The sequence below is a fragment of the Pelodiscus sinensis genome, chromosome 14 (assembly GCF_052426305.1).
Source record: "Pelodiscus sinensis isolate ZL-2025 chromosome 14, ASM5242630v1, whole genome shotgun sequence".
NCBI classification, from domain to species: domain Eukaryota; kingdom Metazoa; phylum Chordata; order Testudines; family Trionychidae; genus Pelodiscus; species Pelodiscus sinensis.
In genome coordinates this window covers 19,469,387-19,487,045 of record NC_143065.1, presented here as the reverse complement: position 1 = coordinate 19,487,045, position 17,659 = coordinate 19,469,387, and the positions used below count along the sequence as shown (strand labels likewise).

The window sequence follows — 17,659 nt, the reverse complement described above, 5'->3', positions numbered from 1 at the left end:
AACTGTTTGGGTCCCAATTTTTTGTACCAGGGTGTTACCAGCTTTTCCATGACATCATTTTTTTTATTTTAATAATATTGCCAAAGCTGCCATTCAGCTATTCCCATTCCTCAGATTCCCTCGCAAGGCTTCCAGAGCACATAGGGAATGACTCTCTCACATGTGCCACTCCTGCTATTTCAAATGATTAACCTCCACTCTGCGCCATTGAGTCATGTCCTCTCTAACTGGCTCTAATAACGCTTCCCTTTAACCTATGACAGCCTCTCCAGTGAAAGTGTGTCTTAAAATTACTTTGTAAAAATAAATGCATTGTACCATGTTATGCTTGCTGCTCCTGCTCCTATATTATGATGATCAGAACCCTCTGTCTCAATTTTCTTGAGTTAAAGAGCTCTCTATGGGTGGGAGATACACAGTCTGATCTGTCCTCTTTGCTCTTATTATTGTCTTGCACGGGCTGAGGTGTTTTCAAGGAGAGTCAGATGGTTCAAACTATGTGTCTATCTATCACATAAAAGAGAATTGTGCACAGTAGTGCAGATCACTCAGGAATGTGTCCTCCTGATTGGTCGATCAGTTCTCAGGGTAACTGTACTGTGTAACTCACTCCTTGTGTTCAATTGGAATTGCACCTTTGTGGTTCGGTATTCTCCCCCAGAAACATTATCTCTTATAAAGCTGCCTTTGCAGAGAATGCCTGCTAACGGTATTCCCCTCGAGAGCTAAGACAACATGTATATTTATCATGTGCAAAAATAAAAATACAGGAGACTAATGAAATTCCACTGTCTTCCAATATTGAATTCCATTCTGACTTGCATATATAAAATACACATTGCTAAGAGGGGAAATAATTAGAAACATTTTAGAAGAGATAGGTGAAGATAAGTGGGAAGCTGCTACAGACTGCGTAACATCACCCCAATGACAATAATCCCTTTTGGAAAAGGAAAAAAGTTATTTTCTAATATACAAAATTGTCTGATATTCAGGTATAATTTTTGCTACTTCATTTTTTCTGAGTCCCGTTTATTTCTCTGGTCAAAATATCCAGCACCAACAGTTAGCTTCCAAACATCTCCTGAGGTAACAAACTGGAGCTTTCCAGCATTAAGTAACTCACATGGTATAGAGAACCCTTTTCCATACAAATGCTCTAACACACATGTCTACATGTAGGGCATGTCTACACAGCAGGGCTAAACTCAAAATAAGCTAGGCAACTTGAGCTACGCTAGTTGCATAGCTTAAGTTGAAATAGCTTATTTTGACTTTGGGGACTGTCCACACAGCAGTTATTTTGAAATAGAGCACTCTTTCCCCAGCTTCCCTTTCTCCTCATACAATGAAGGTTTCAGGAGTCAGAGTAAGAAACCCGTTATTTTGAATTTATTTCAAAATAACGGGCTTGCTGTATAGGTGCGCACTACATTATTTCGGAATGACTGACATTATTCCAAAATAACGCTGCTGTGTAGACATAGCCTCACTTACTTAAGTGACTTACTTAAAGAAATTGACACTTAACAGATGTGTAATTGTGTTTTACTTTGCAACAAGCATCTAAACACAGCTGATGAGGACTTTTGAGAAACCTCAGAACTCCATGATCATCAGGCTGATCATGGGGATCACCCAAGCTGTGGCTGGTTCAATTCAATTAGTCATTTGTTTGATCCAGTGTGGATTTTGGTTGAAGAAGGGACAACCAGCAGTTACACTTTTATGCCTCTATGATCTGAGAATGGAGTAAGGCATTTGTTTTGAGTGTCCATTTCCAAAGCCTAATGGAACTCATTGTCCAGGACTCTGAAGATGATTACTGTTCTCCCCCATTCTGTCAAGGGTTTTGTAGGACTAGCAATGATCTTTTATAGTCAGCTATCAGTGACGTGCTCTTATATATTCTCTCCCCAGGATTTGTCAAAACAGGTCACCTTAATTTGTAAAAGACCTGTCACAACTAAACGATGACTCAGGTGTTGGCGGATGAACTCTGGTGCCAAATCTGATCAATTACATCTAAAAGATTATTGAAAAGTTTATACCACAGCTATGCAAGAAGCAGAGAGGATTTGCCTCCTTCATAGCATTGAATAAGTATCAATCAATCGACCACTTTCCACCTTTGTAGAGAATTTTTGGTTGCTTTAGAACAGAGAGGCTACGTTTTTAATATGTGACTAAGCCTGAAGCACTGCATAGAGGCTTTTTAATGTTTTGATTAAATAAAATGCAAAGTCAGAGTTCTGGGGCCTGGGTGGATTCCACTGGTAGACAAGCAATTATATAAGGCTTTTCAATATGAAGTCCGTTAGTATGTTTGTAGAGCTTTGATTAGATGAATGGCAGTTAAAGAAGGGAAAGTGCTATCATGCTCTGCAGGGCTATTTGCTATCAGGAGAACTGATCTGTTATATGACTTACGATAAAAGCACCTTTCTATAGACTAATCTGAATTGCTAAAAGAGTCATACTGTGGCGGCTGTTCCTGATGTGACCATTCAGAGTCAGGCAGTAAGAAAGGAAATGTGCACACACTCAGATCAGAGACTTTAGAGTGAACTGTGATACTTCTTGAAGAGCTACAATAGCTGACAGTTGCAAATGCTGAATGTTCTTAAGATCTCTATCGAACTTGTTCAGCAGCTCAAAGAGAGAGAGGGCTGGCGACTGGAAAAACAAATACTTTAATTTCAGCATTTTGCATTAAGTAAGTTTATGCTCTCTAAAATGAACTGTAGCTAGGAATCTCATGAGCTCAGTAAAAGTTGCTATGGCTTGTTGTCTTTAAAGTGGCTGTGCTAATGGCACTGGTTTTCCATATAAAACTCTTCAGAGTTTGTTATTTTTACCAATATACTATGAGATTTATCTTATGACTACAGCACACAGTATTATAGGTAACGTGCTAGGCATATGCAAAATGTGCAGAACCCTTTAAAGCAGGGTTACTCAACACACGGCCCACGGGCCACATGCAGCCTGTTTGTTTGCAGCCCACGGGTGGGAGCTAAAACAAAAAAGTAGTCAATATAATGGTCTTCAGCTGATATGCGTTTCAGTAGTTAAATTCCTGGGCTGTCATTGCTCTTTAAAAGTGATGTTATATGGGTGGAAATCAGGTAAATAATGCATTTTATTAATATCAGCAGAACTGACTTAAATGGGGCCTGTGTGTTATATAGTCTTGCCTTAATGTTTGTATTCATGCCCATCAGTGTGAAAGAAGCTATTTGCATATATTTGCATATATATTTGCATGTATATGCAACCACACTTAAGTTGCGGCCCTCAACTTGCGCTGTGAGTATCATTGTAGCCCCTGGGGCTTCCAAAGTTGAGTAGCCCTGCTTTAAAGGGCTCTTCTATGTTAACAGCCACAATGGGGGCAAATAACACTCTGTAAAGAAAAATACTCTATTGAGTAGTTCGTGCTGGAAATTTCTTGCTTAGGTTGACAGCTGTAAGAAATTGTAAGCCAGAATTTGCTCTCAGGTTAGCAAAAGAAAATTATGATGAACTTTACTGAAGTTAATATGGTGGGTTTTCACATCTGTAATGGAGAGCAGATTTTGTTCTAGTTGGAGCTAGGGTCATATGCATTTTGTCTCTTATATGAAGCAAAAGCCTCATTCGGGTCTAGCAGATTTTTTCCTTGCAAATAATCTGTTGATAACTTAACCCTGGCTCCTTTCTTGGACAATTGTTCACCAAACAGTCCTGATTTCTGCAAATGTGAAAAATAAGGGTGAGTAAGGTAACATCTGTAACTAGAAATTAGACAGAGCTCTTCTTACTGGAAGAACTAGACAACAGTAATGTTTAGCCAGATTCTGCCTTTTGAATTGTTCTTTATTCTGTGCCCTTGTCTTCGCTACAGAAAAATAGGTATATTCGTAACTCAAGTTACTCAACTAACTTGAGGTAAAACTTGAGGTAAAATTATAAAAAAAGATTAGGCAGTTTTTACTTTCCACACAAGTGAGCAGGTCAAGTTACAGCCTAAGCACACTAGAATTAAAAACACACCTTTTTCATAATTACCACAAAGTCTTTAAGTAGCACCATGGAAATCAAGAGGAATACACATATACGACTCAAAAATGGTCACCAGGGAGAATCTGATCCTGAACGAAATGTCTGCAGGAGTAGTAGTCATGGCAGCAGTGTTTTAAATGTGTTATTTTCCTTGACAGAATATTTTACATACAATTTTGTGTTCAGCTAAAAACTGTTTTTCCAGGAAGCAGAAATTGAGTGTCATTGCTAACAAATAAAGGCTGGACAGTGATGAATTGGTTAGAGAAGACTGTGTTTCCCTCAGAAAGAGAAATCAGTTTCAAATCTATCACGTCTAGCATATAAAGTTTCCTTTCTTATTGCTAAAAATTGGTTTTACAGGATACTGAGAGAAACCCACTAGCTGTTGAAACTGCTTAGTCATTTCTTGAGTTGGGATATTTCACTTGTTTTTTAATCATTTTATTACAAATTGGACCTCGCTGGTTTGGCACCCTCAGGACCTGACTGGTCCTGAACGAGGTGATTTGCCAGACCAGAGAAGGCCCCTCCCCTCCTGGCCCATGCTGCCACCAGGTTAGGGTCTCCAGCCTGATGCTGCTGCTGCCCCAGCCCCCTGGGGCTCTATAGATGTCACTGGCCATGCTACTGCTGGGGCCAGAACTTCCTGCCACGTTGCTTGTTTCCACACCACACCTCCCCTCTTCTTCCCCTCCTCCCCCCACCCCCCACATGCAGCTCCCAGCAGAGTTGGCAGTGTCCCCTACGGCACTCCTGCCCCATCACCAAACCCCCCTGTTCCTGGGCTCTGTGGTCCAGGAACACCCATGGTCAATGCCAGACCACAGATGTTGCTGGACCATGGAGTCCCAGTTAAGAGAGGTACAACCTGTACAACTCTAACACATCTTTATTAAAACTCATTCATGAAAGATGAAGTAACTTGCATTATTTACTTTGCATTTATTGGAAACTAAATGATTTAGTTGTTTAAGCTGGGATTTAAGATGTTAAAGATTTCTTTGTGAATTATCAAACTGCACTGTGAAGTCTAATGGCTGCCACTGAAACTAAACCTTTTGTCACTAAAACCCGCTGGATAAAAAATTGTTTATTTACACATAGCATAAATGGTCTACAGCAGGGATGGCCAACCTGCGGCTCTTCAAAGAAAAAATTGCGGCTCCTGCACCTGCAGCTCTTAAAGGGGCAGCGTGTTTCTGTCTGAAAGAGACAGAGACGGATTCACAGTGTCCCGTTCAGACTTCAAAATGGCCGCCTTCAAAGTGCAATGCCTGCTCTGCTCTTAAAAGGGCAACATTTTGTTTTGTTTTGCTTGACCGAATGGTGACCGGGGCCTTTTTTTCCCCCCCTCAACAACTTTTTTCCCTCGGCTCTTCGTGCTGTATCTCTCACTGTTTTGGCTCTTCGTCTGTTACGGGTTGGCCACCCCTGGTCTATACAATCTGGTTGATACTGGAATATATGTAGAAGCATTTGTATGAGCACCCTGAGATTCAGCCACTGCAGCAAAGTCTCTACTGCTTAAGAAGTAAAAACAGGTTTTGTTGTTTGTTTTTTAAACTGTGATTTCTGTTTATGATTTCTAACAAGTGAACTCTTTGCAGCACTGTAGTCCAACTCACGTAGCAGCTAGCAGCGAGAGTGCTTTGTTCAAGGATTCCAGTCAGGTAAATAGAGTAGAGAGTTGTCACATCGTAATATGTCAGAAAATAATCTTGTTCTTTGATGCGGTAATCCAGGGGATAGTTGTCCTGGTAATATCAGTGAAGAGAATGTAACTATGGGTTAATTCCAACCTGACCAATAAGCATCACTATAGAATTGCATTTCAAGGAAGTCACTGAGATGACAAAGTCTAGAAAAGCATTTTAGGATATGAGAAAGGAAAAAATAGGGCAAACCCATTAGTTGGGATCTTTAATTTAGGGCAAGATTATCACTTGCCTAGTGCACCTGAGCAAAGATATAAAACATCCCCTTAAACTATTTATGGGCTTTTTGTATGTGTGGCTTGCAGGCAATGGGATAGCATCTTTACTTGGAGCCTGGTGCTTTCCTGATCTTGCAGGTGAAAGAGGAATGGCTGCACAGGGATGGGGCGGTCAAATAAAGAGTAGATGGAGTTTGAATGGGCATCCTCAGTCCCATCAAATCTCTGTGTAGAAAATGGTTGACCCAGATTAACTAGGGATCACATTGTGACTATCTAAAGGGACTACTATTTCAATCCCTTGTGTAATCTCAAGGCAGTGCAACGGTACTGTGCACCTTCCTATGCAGATTATATGGTTACAATCCAGTCCACATTTGTCTTTGACTTCATATTAAGATACATTTTTTCTGGCACTCCTTACACAATATAGGAACATGTGAACAATCCTGGAGGTGCACATATATACAGAGCTCAGCAAAACAATCACGTTTCATGTTTCAAAATAGCACCCACTTTTTGAATCACAGGCTGAATGTAAGGTTCCTATTGACAGATTCCCCCTTTCCTACTGAGAATACACATAGGAAGCAAATGTTTGTGATCACTAGGTGCAACTGTGGTCTATAGCCTCACATTAACCAGACATTGAATATATTCCAGACGTTTAAGAAAATAAAATAAAGGGGAAATGACAAAATATACTATTCACCTTACATTAATATAATGTTCTTTGTTCACCTGCTTCTTGTTGAAACATACGAGCATTGTTTATTTTCCACTGAGTTGAGTCAGTTGCATTAAACTATAATTTACTCCTTCAGGTCAATCTACCAATAATGCAGTAGGTGAGATCTTTGTGCAGGTGGATGTCTTTACACATCCTGGAACTGGAGAACATAGAGTTACTGTAAAAGGTAAGTTTTAAACAGGGCCGCAAATAATCGGGGGGTATTTTACAACTATATTTGGCATGAGTAAAACCACTACTGGAGTACTATTTCCAGGCCTGGTGTCCACAATTCAAGAAGAAGGTCAATAAAATTGGAGAGGGTTCAAAGAAGAGCCTTGAGAATGATGGAAAGATAGGTAAACATGTTTTATGATTATTAGACTCAAGAAACGCATTTTATTTAACTTAAAAAGAAGGTTAAGAACTGACTTGATCACATGGGAAACAAATATTTGATAATGGGAACAAATATTTGATGGAGGGCTTTTAAAGAAGTCTAACAAGAGCCAATGGCTGGAAGTTGAATATAAACAACAGTGAGTTAATTAACTACTGGCGCCATTTACTGAGGGTAAATTCAATGGGGAGTACACAAAGATATTGCTGGTTTCTCCATTGCTGACAATTTTTAAATTAAGATTGGGTGTTTTTCTTAATAACATACTCTACTTCAGACAGGAATTATTTTGAGAAAAAGTTGTGTGGCCTGCCATATGCTGGAGGTCAGAAAAGATCATTATAATGAGCCTTTCGGCTTTAGAATCTAGAAAGGAAACCTTCATTAAAAGTTCTAATACTAAAACAGCAAATCTTAGATATTAATATACTTCCTTCCTAACAAAAATAACAACAGAGGTTATGTCAGGCTGTGTCAAGGTCTCAGAGCCATATTCTACCCCTATTGATGACACTGGGAGTTGTGTTTGGAGAAGTCGATATTCAATGTGGTTCCATGTGCATCTGCTAGCATGCTGCATAGTTAAAATTTATTAAACCATTCTACCCTTCCACCAACACATAAGTTGTGATGTTCCAGATAACATTTCTTCATGCATGTAATTTTGTTTTGAAAATGCCGTGATGAAGTTAGATGGTGAATAATTGCACAAAGAAAAATATTTAACTTGTAATAAATACAGTCTAACATGGCATTGGTGAGGCTGAAGTACAAAGAAAACCAATTATCTGCTGGGGGGTTTTAAGATACAGTGCATCTGGCAGACCAAACCAGGCAAGAATGCAAATTATTTGTGAAAATGCAGATTGCTTTGGAATTGTAACTGTTGTTATTTATACTTCAAATTCAGTCTGGACTAGATAAAGTTATTGCTGGTTTGTGGAGTGTAGGTTTTCTACCAGGAAGACATCAGGTCCTCCTTCAGTCACCTCTCATTGGCTACACTAAGCCTTACTATATATTTAAGCAAGTAAATTTACTAATACTTTACATTGGGATTCTTAATGCATATCTACTTCCTATTATTCTCTTTAGTTATAGCAATTAATAACCTAAACTGGCAAACAACTGCTATGTTCCGGCCATTTGTGGAGGTCTGTATATTGGGTCCTAACCTGAGTGACAAGAAGAGAAAACATGGCACCAAAACAAAGAGCAACACCTGGTCACCAAAATACAATGAAACATTCCAGTTGTAAGTCTTTTAACTATCCATTTTATATACATTGTTACAATTCATTTTGCAGCTAAAGCTGCAAAAACTGAAAATGCCACAGTATAAGACTACACGTTTCACAAACCATACATTTAGACACCCATTTCAAAGCTAGGGTTCTTTCTATTTGCAGCTTGTTCAAAAGTCTGGGTTATAGTCTGGTTTTACACAGAGATGAATTTTGATCTATGTATTTTGGGCATGTAGCACTCCTATTTGCAGTTCCAGTTTGTGAAACATGGAAGTCAAGTCGATATGAAATTAAGCACATTTTTGGAATTGTGGAGATGATTAGTTAGAAATTCACATTTGTTGCACACAGAGATGAGATATTAGATACCTAGTCAGTCATCTATATATGCACTTACCTCAGTTGCTAATGGCAGATATACATATAAGTCTATAAATCTGGGCCTTAAATGTTTACAAAAGTCTGAAGATGGAAAATGATAACTGCTATTAGTAACCACTTTTCCTTTATTCCCAGGAGCCAAAGAACCTTTATATTTGATATAGGGATCCAAATTTAGCATGGTGCATACCAAATTCCATTTAACTGTTCTCTCCATCCTCCATTCTTTTTCTAGAATAAGACCTCTTTATAGCGTGGCCATTTCCCAAGTGCTAAAAGGCCATGATCTGCCTCCACATGCTGGGAGTCTTGTTTTCTGGGCTTCTGACCATCAGTCCTACATCTGACCATGAAGCTGCCTGAGGCTCTATGCCAGTGATTCTCTCAGCTCCAGTTCAGTGGTGTCATCCTGAATTATAATATATGGAGATATATCTATCTCATAGGACTGGAAGGGACCTTGAGAGGTCATCAAGTCCAGTCCCCTGCCTTCATGGCAGGACCAAGCACCATCCCTGACAGATTTGCCCCAGGTCCCTAAATGGCCCCCTGAAGGGTTGAACTCATAATCCCTCATTTAGCAGGCTAATGCTCAAACCACTGAGCTATCCTTCCCCCCCTGAGCTATATGCTACTCATGTGACCTCAAGCAGGTGTGCAGGATCTCCAACATGTGGTGTTAAAGTGCTAGAATGCTGTTCTGGTGTATTCTAGCTCCACTACACCTGTGCCCCCACTGCCTCATCAAGGCTGGTTCTTGGCCTCAAAGACCGTTTTAGAAATAGCAGTAGAACAAGCTTAAGGATCTAAAGCGGGATAACATGCTAACAACTAAATACAATTAACACCATCTGGATGACTATCAAGCAGTCAATATATTTAGTGTTTTTCATTCCTTATAAATGGCTTAATCTCTAAATTGGCAAACACCCATCCAGCATTAAGTACCAATCTTCATTGGATTTTTCTTTACTTTGTGAGATTAGTTACATAATAGGTGATATTATCACTTCTAGAGGGAACACTTACAGTTGCAAAAAATGTGAGTTTATACTTTTTAATGACATGCTCCATGCACCTTTTGCTTTCATTAACAGCAGCAGTGTAGTAAATGGTACAGCGTACTGAGCAGTGTAGGACCCTGTTTTCTGCATCTGTGTCTCCTACATTCAGTTGCTATCAGCAGGTTAACTTTTAAGTGTGAAAGAAATTGAAAGGATCTGCAGTGGTTTTTGATAAAGGTCGGACCTCCCTGGTCCAGCATCGTCCGGACCTGACTGGCCCTAATTAAGGGAGTTTGCCAGTCCAGGAGAGGTCAAGTCCAGAGGCCCAGCTCCACTCCTAGTCCTAGTCCTGGCCGCTGGCCCCCCGGACTGGCTCCGCTTCCAGCTCCGGCCAGGCTCCCGGCTGTCTGGGTTACCTGCCCCACTGCTTCAGGCCCCACTTGGACTGTTAGCCCCACTTCCAGTGGCCCCATCCCAACTCCCAGTCACCAGCCCTGCTGTCATTGGCCCCCGCAGGGCTTCTGGCCACAGGCCCTCCTGCCTCCTAGTCGCTGGGACTCTCTGATTCAGGAATATCTGTGGTCTTGCTGAACCACAGATGTTACCAGACCAGAGAGTCTTGATTTTTAGAGGTTCAACCTGTAGTTAAAATCTATTCTAGTCAAACCCTTTAACTGTTCACCAGCCTAACATAGCCTGAGCCAATGCCTGTGCAAGTTCAGCTGACCCTTTTCATTGACTTCAGTATGGAATGGCTCAACCCATAGTTAATATCTCTGCTGCTACCATTCATAATAATAGAGTAGCAAAGATGAAATCAATGTTCAGAAGTATGCCCAATCCATGTCATGCCACAAATGTATTTACCAAGTAAGTTCTTGTAGAAGTAGGTGGTAGGGTTGCCAACCTCATATGTGGAGACAATTGAACACTCTTGCCCTGCCCCCTTCTTCAAGGCCCTGCCTCTCTCCTGCCCCTTGTCTGAGGCATGCCCCCATTCATTCCATCCCCTTCCCTCTGTTGCTCACCCTCCCACACCCTCACTCAATTTCTCATTTTCACCAGGCTGAGGTAGGGGGTTCAGGTGCAAAAAGGGTAAAGGGTTCCGAAGTGCCTCATTAGCATCCCTTTTTCGGAAAGGGGCGCCAATGTAGACACAGCCTATATAGCGATTAAGCCTTAATTATGTTCTATTTGCATTATGGCATAGCAGCATATTGTTAGAGTCAAGGGGATTTAAGGCTACCTGGCACAACGTTTCATTTTTAAATCAAAGGAAATAATAATATAAACCTTCCCCTAGTGCCCTGTGTACGTGATTTGTGTGTCTCAAAATGAGTGAAATCTTGCAGCTATAACTCAAAACATGCAATGAGTTTCAGGAAACAAAGCTCCACTTATTATATACAGTCCAGGAGCCTTAAAGCACTGTCTATCCTACAAGGAGATTACTGCATGCTGCAGGAGGAATACTAATGATATGCTTTCCTGCAGTAAAAGCATCCAGGACAGCATGATAGGTACAGTAGCAAGTATGTTCCTGTTCTTGCTACTGCAATCCCATAACTGGCAGGTTTTTCCAGTTGGTTTGGCCCAGCCATAAATCATATTTCTATTTAAATGCAACTAGCCACCAGTACCTGGAGTGAAATTAACCCGACTGCATACATTTAAGGCAGTTCTGGGGTGAGAGAGGGAAGTTTGCAAAGGGCTTCATTTGGATCTCTACACTGGCATGAATTTCCCTCTTAACATTTTGTTTGAAGGGCCTTCTGTAGAACTTAAAGAGTGTTTCTAAAATGCCTTCAGTTTCTTAGATGAAAGGTGCTAGAGATGTATTGTTGTTATAAATGTATTGTGAGAATTACAAACCTACCAATTTCTTTTTCATTATCTGGAAAAAGTACTTAGTGCAGTCACAGTAGCTAAAGCAGAACGTACACCTGACAACCACGTCGAGGCTGCAGAAAGAAAAGCTGCTTAAAAACCATTTAGCATCATGCTGACAGCTACAGATTACATTTTAGCCATTGCTTTCCCAAGCTAAATGCCCCCTCTCCCCTCTTTTTTTTTAACAGTAGAAACCAAAATACACAGCCACTTGACTGAAAATTATAATCAAACAGTACATGTTGTAGAACTGCTGTGAACGTTTCAGATTGAGGCCTGAAACCACACTTAACTGACAGTAAGGCATTGTCTATCCTGCCATGGTAGGTCGACCTAAGTTATGCTACTCCAGATATGTGAATAACAGAAATGGAGTCCATGTAGCTTAGGTCAACTTACTGTGATGTCAACAGGAGAAGCTCTCTCATCAGCTTACCTTAATCTTCTTCATTCTGGTGGAGTACTGGAGTCATCTGGAGAGTGCTCTGCAGTTCATTTAAAGGGTCTTCACTAGATCACTACATTAGACCTGCTAAATTGATTCCCACTGCATCAAATGCAGTTCCGTCAATCCCCTGAAAGGGTATACGTGTCCTGAGTTTCAGACTACAGAGACATGTCTGACATGTCACCATTTCTGGGAAGACCTCCAGAGGTAAACATCATCTGGAACCTGCACCCTCTTCCACACTACTGCCCCTTGCCTCAGCCCTGAGCTCTCTCCTGCAACAAAACTCCCTCACAGAGCCTGCACCCAACATCTCCTCCCACAACCACCAGCTCTGAGCTCCCTCCCCATACTCCAACCTACCCCAGCTGGGAGACCCTCCCACACTCTGAACTCTCAATTTCTGGCCCTACAGAGATGCCACACCACCAGCTCAGAACCCATATCTCCCTGCCACACTTCCACCCTCTCCCACACCCTGAACTTCTTGGCTCCACCCCCCAGCTTGGAGCCCTGTCCTGCACTGCCAGCCCCATAGCCTGCACCCCAACCTCCTGCCCAGCCCTCTTCTTGCACCCTGCACCCCTCATTTCTGGCCCCACCATGAAGCTCTTCCCCAGTCCCTATCCCCCACGTCCAATCCCTTACTCCAGCCTAGTGGAAAAGAGCAAGTGAGTGAGGGTGGAGGAGAGCGAGCAACCAACAGATGGGAGATGGAGTAAGCAGGGGACATGGCCTCAGAAAAAAAGTAGGACAGGATGGAGCAGAGTGCTGGGAGTTCAATTTTATGTGATTAGAAAGTTGGCAGCCTTGTATCAGATATAAAAATTGCAATCATGGTAGAAACTCAAATAGCAAATACTGATCCCCAATTTTATAGTGAATACACAGTATCTGGTCACATCATGAAATAACATGTTGAAAACAGACCTCCAGATAGAGAGCCTCCCTTTAATTGCCATATAAAATCATTTGCCTCAGCATTAAATTCAAAATGGCTAGCGTAGGAAAAACAAATCAAAGATTTACTAGAAATCAAAACAAGTTTTTAGGCAAGAGGCAATGAGTCTAAATAAAGGAAAGTTGTCTTTAAAAACCTGAGAGAGTTTTCTGACCTCTTAATTGTAGTTTTACTTCAGTTTAAATGTTTCTGTTTGGAGTTAAAAAAAACCATGATTGGTCAGTAGATTCTTAAGTGGCTCTGATTGAAATGTTGAACATCTGAAATATTTCTGCAAAAAGGAGAGAGAAGGAGGAGTGCTTATGACAGATGCAGAGGTGAGGTGCTAGTTGCTTTCAGTTTTCATTCAACTCAATGGGAACCAAGGGAAATCACTCAGCACCTTTCCAGGATCGATTCATGTACAGTTTATAAAGCAATAATATTCTGTTTGAGGAATATCCCTGAAGTGCATATTAATTTTAAAAGGTTTCTAAAGCATGTTAATTCCTTGGAAGAATTAAAATAAAGTCTGTTTTCACAATCCCTCCTTTTAAACCACGCAGCATTCTGAGTAATGAAGAAGGGCTGAGATCCTATGAGCTTCACCTCTCTGTGAAAGATTACTGCTTTGCCAGGGAAGATCGCATTGTGGGAATGACAGTTATCCAGCTACAGCACACTGCAGAGAAAGGTAGCAACACATCCTGGTATCCTCTACTGAAAAATATCTATATGGATGACACTGGCTTGACAATCCTTAGAATACTCTCTCAGAGGACCAATGATGAAGTTGCTAAAGAATTTGTGAGACTTAAATCAGAAACAAGATCTGTTGAAGAAACTGCCTGACTCTCACATAATGCAAGGGTGTCGCTATTAAGAACATAGATACAATGTTGTTGTCTGAATAGTGCATGCATGTGCAAATCAGTGGGAATGTTTAATTAACTCTGTTTCAGTGTTTGCCAGTACTTCAGTACTATATTTGCAAGGTATGTTGAGGCGCTGTACACCTTTTATACATATTCTGGTCTTTGGAAATCTAATTGTTCCAATGAAGTGCCAAAACCAAGATTATGAATAAATTATTAATGGTATATTTTGAAAAGTTGAGTTCATGTCATTGCAACTCCTTCACATTAAACATTTATTAATAAATTATTAGTCTTTTCAGTTGATTAATTAGTTATCTTTGTTAAATTACTGTGTGTTGCTTCTTCTACATGTCTGAACTCAGTTACTTCCCTTATAAAGAATTTTATCTAATTTCATAATCATTTTATGCTCGTTTTAGGTATCTTACAAATAACTTTTTCTATCATAACTGCAGATGCATTTACTTCTAGAAAGTGTTTGTAATTTTATAATTACTGATATAAAAGTAATGATTTTTACATACAAATTGAAAAAAGGGTGGAAATATTTTATGCTGACCTTTTTCCAACCTTTCATAAATATCACTGTGAAGATATACTGTTAACGCAAGTTCTCAAGAAGCTACGCTTATCAGAGTTTGTTACTGATGTTAAATATCTTGAGATAACTTTCTTCTTCAAAACTGCCAAGGCAAAATCATATTTGTATAAAAAGGTAAGACGATAACCATAGAAAAAGACTGCCGTACAGTAGAGTATATATGCTTTACAATAATTTCATTTTTTAAAATGATACAGTACTATATACGAGTTAATAGTTTGGAAGATGTAAAGCTGGTTTGTGGTTTGTTTCTAGAAATCATGTATGAAAAGTAATGATGCTGTTAGCATTTTCACTGACAGTTATAAATGTTGCTTTACATACTTAGCTGTAAAATCAGTTAAGTGCTTTATTTCTTTTGTTTTAGAAAAGTTCAACGGTTTGTACTTATGCAACATTACTATGTATTGCACTGAAGCAAAATCCATGTCCTGTAAATATATTTAGTGAGAAACTGTAAAATAAAGTATGAAAGAAACTGCTTCCAGTTTTGCAATTGACATTATTTATGTGCCTATAGGCATAAAGTGCACTGTGAAGCCAGTTGAGTGAGGAGCAGTCTTACATTACACTGTATCAAAGTATGGATTCTGTGTCTAACATTCCTTAAACATATCCATCTTTTGTAAAAATAAGATTTTCCTATATAACCACTACATGCAAATTATAATAAATCAGGCATTTAACTTTCTTAATGCACTCATACTATATACAATGTTCTGGCACACCCACACATTTAACATTGGCTTTAGTTTCAGCTCTCTTTGTTATTCAGTTATTGGCCTGGTACTTTTATTGGCTGGGGGTTGGGAAGGATGGTAGGTAACATAACATTGGTGGATTTGATTCCAGTTTGTTAATGAGGTCTGAGAGACCTCATGGAGGTAAATCTTTCCAGAATTTCTTCTTGGCCAAAACACTCTTCAGGCAAGAAATAGAGCCAGATATTTAGAGAAGATGTATTGTCTCTCAAGAAAGTTGACTGTGCTTAAATTAAGATCACATGGGGAAAGGAGGTGACCTTATCCTGTTTGCATGTATAATTTGCAGTGTATTTATTTAGGAAAGTTTATGTTTTCACTGGTTATGAAATCCCTCTATTTTTGCCATCAGTCCAGAAACCCTTTTCTCTATACAAAGTAGCTAAGTATTTCATAGCATAAAACAGCTATTGAATGTCAAAGAGTCTTTAATTAGATAAACCACTGAAATCTACTTTAGACTAAACATTTTTGAGGATTCCAGTGTTAGTACCTGATAAATTTAGGTTGCAGACCCTAGCTGAGATTTGCAAAGCTCCCTTCAGGGTATGGATGCCTTATTCCCATTAAACCTAATCCCATCCACTGATATTTTAAATGTACTCTCTGTACATTGAAAGTGATCCCAGGGATAGCTCCGTTAACTTTATTGCAGATGCACCAGGCTTGACTTGAGCACATATTGTATTTCCATAGAAGTCACATTCACATGGCTCTTTGGAACTACATGCTAAGTTATATGTATTTAAATAGCTGTTCTTTAAAAAGGCATAGCTCACTGTACACCCTGACTGACACTTAAGTGATTAACACAGTTAAGATGAGAGCCAAGCTGCCTTACAGTCGTGCTTACAAAACCCATTATCAGTCAACAAGGTTTAACATGATAGGACATTAATAGACTCGATCTCGTATAGAAAGACAGTGCGACAGTTCCTTTAATTATGAGCCTTACCTCTAGATAAAAGGCAGAGACCCTACATGATTCATCCACTGACATTTTTAGTGCAGTCCTCTGTGGCTCCGGAAGTTAAATAGGAAAGGCTGGATTCTACTGGAAAAAATGGGTTTCCTGTTTGCTTACCTAACGCATGTTTATTGTATTTTTTCCTGATTTCTGTATATTATATTGTAAAATATTGTACATTTTGCTGTATAATGTATTACTAAGTCACCAAATATGGTAAATGTTTATAATTCAGAACTACCTATAGTGGGATAAATATTGAAGTTGCCAAGGAAATATATCATTGCTGCTAGCAAGAAGCAGTTGATTAGTTTTGCACACCAAAAATCATCTGACAGCGTAGTAACCAAAAACCCAAGCTTTGTAAGCTACAAGTGTGAAGAGTTTATGATGTACCTTAATGTTTTCTCATTTTTAACAAAGGAATATTTACTTGCTGTATCAAGGTTTGTCTTATGACAGACTGAAGTGAAAATGTGTTATCCGTACATTACAGAGCTCTGTTATAAAAATAATATTTGCTATTGATCAAAATGCAAATAAAATGCTATTCCTCAGTGTATACAGCTTGAAGTCAAACATTTTCTGTGGCATAAATCATTGATCCTGACTAAGCTACAAGACTGATATTTTTGGCTTCAGAAAAGTAAACATTTCATTTAAAAAAACTAATTTGCATTTATATATTAGGTCATTTTCCTGACTCTTGTGAACTAACATTGATTAATGAGTTTCTGTTAACTGTTTCATCTGTTTAATTTCCAATAGCAGAACAGATGCAACACAGTTCAAACCCTATTCATTTTATATTGGTCTGTTAAGATATTGAAAATAAGTGCATTGACTCAACATAATTTAATTTAAAAATTGCAGGTAACACGCACACCAACACCATCAATTTAAGAAAGAAAAGCATTTCTAAGCTGCAAGGAATAACTATTTTATGGAAATCTCTTCACCCATGTGACATGTATCTGGAATAGCCAGGAGATCTGCAGCAGTTTGCAAAGTGACAGCACTTAATGAATTGACAGCAGTTTGCAAAGTGACAGCACTTAATGAATTAATGGCATATTTAAATATGTTGGACCGAGTTATAGAAATGCTTCAAGGGTTTTATATTTTGTATTGAATTTCATAGGAGGCAAAAGACGGAAGAAAAATTTTGGATGTGTGTGGTTTGGTATGAATATGAGCTACAGCTGTTCCTATATATATCTATGGCACCATGGTTTTTCAAGAGATGGGTCGCAACCCAGTACTGCATCATGGAATGTCATGCACTCTCTACACTGCCGTTCTTTTTCAGAAAAAGTTACGCAAATTGCAAACCCAATTTGCGCACCTTTTACCGATTCTTTTTCCAGAAGAGGCTTTTCCGACATTTGGCCAAATGTGGAAAAACCTCCTCTTTCAGAAAAGCTCTTATTCC

At 39.4% G+C, this 17,659-nt stretch overlaps 1 protein-coding gene across 1 annotated transcript in view; it reads left to right on the top strand.

The window, feature by feature from the left end:
* UNC13C (unc-13 homolog C) overlaps window positions 1–16,739 on the top strand; it is a 435,134-nt gene extending 418,395 nt beyond the window's left edge. The window contains exons 29-31 of the mRNA XM_075897272.2: window positions 6,805–6,897; window positions 8,206–8,365; window positions 13,587–16,739. Coding sequence (XP_075753387.2) covers window positions 6,805–6,897; window positions 8,206–8,365; window positions 13,587–13,872 — 539 coding nt within the window. The 3' untranslated portion in view covers window positions 13,873–16,739. The remainder of the gene's footprint in view (window positions 1–6,804; window positions 6,898–8,205; window positions 8,366–13,586) is intronic.
* Window positions 16,740–17,659: the final 920 nt, after the last annotated feature.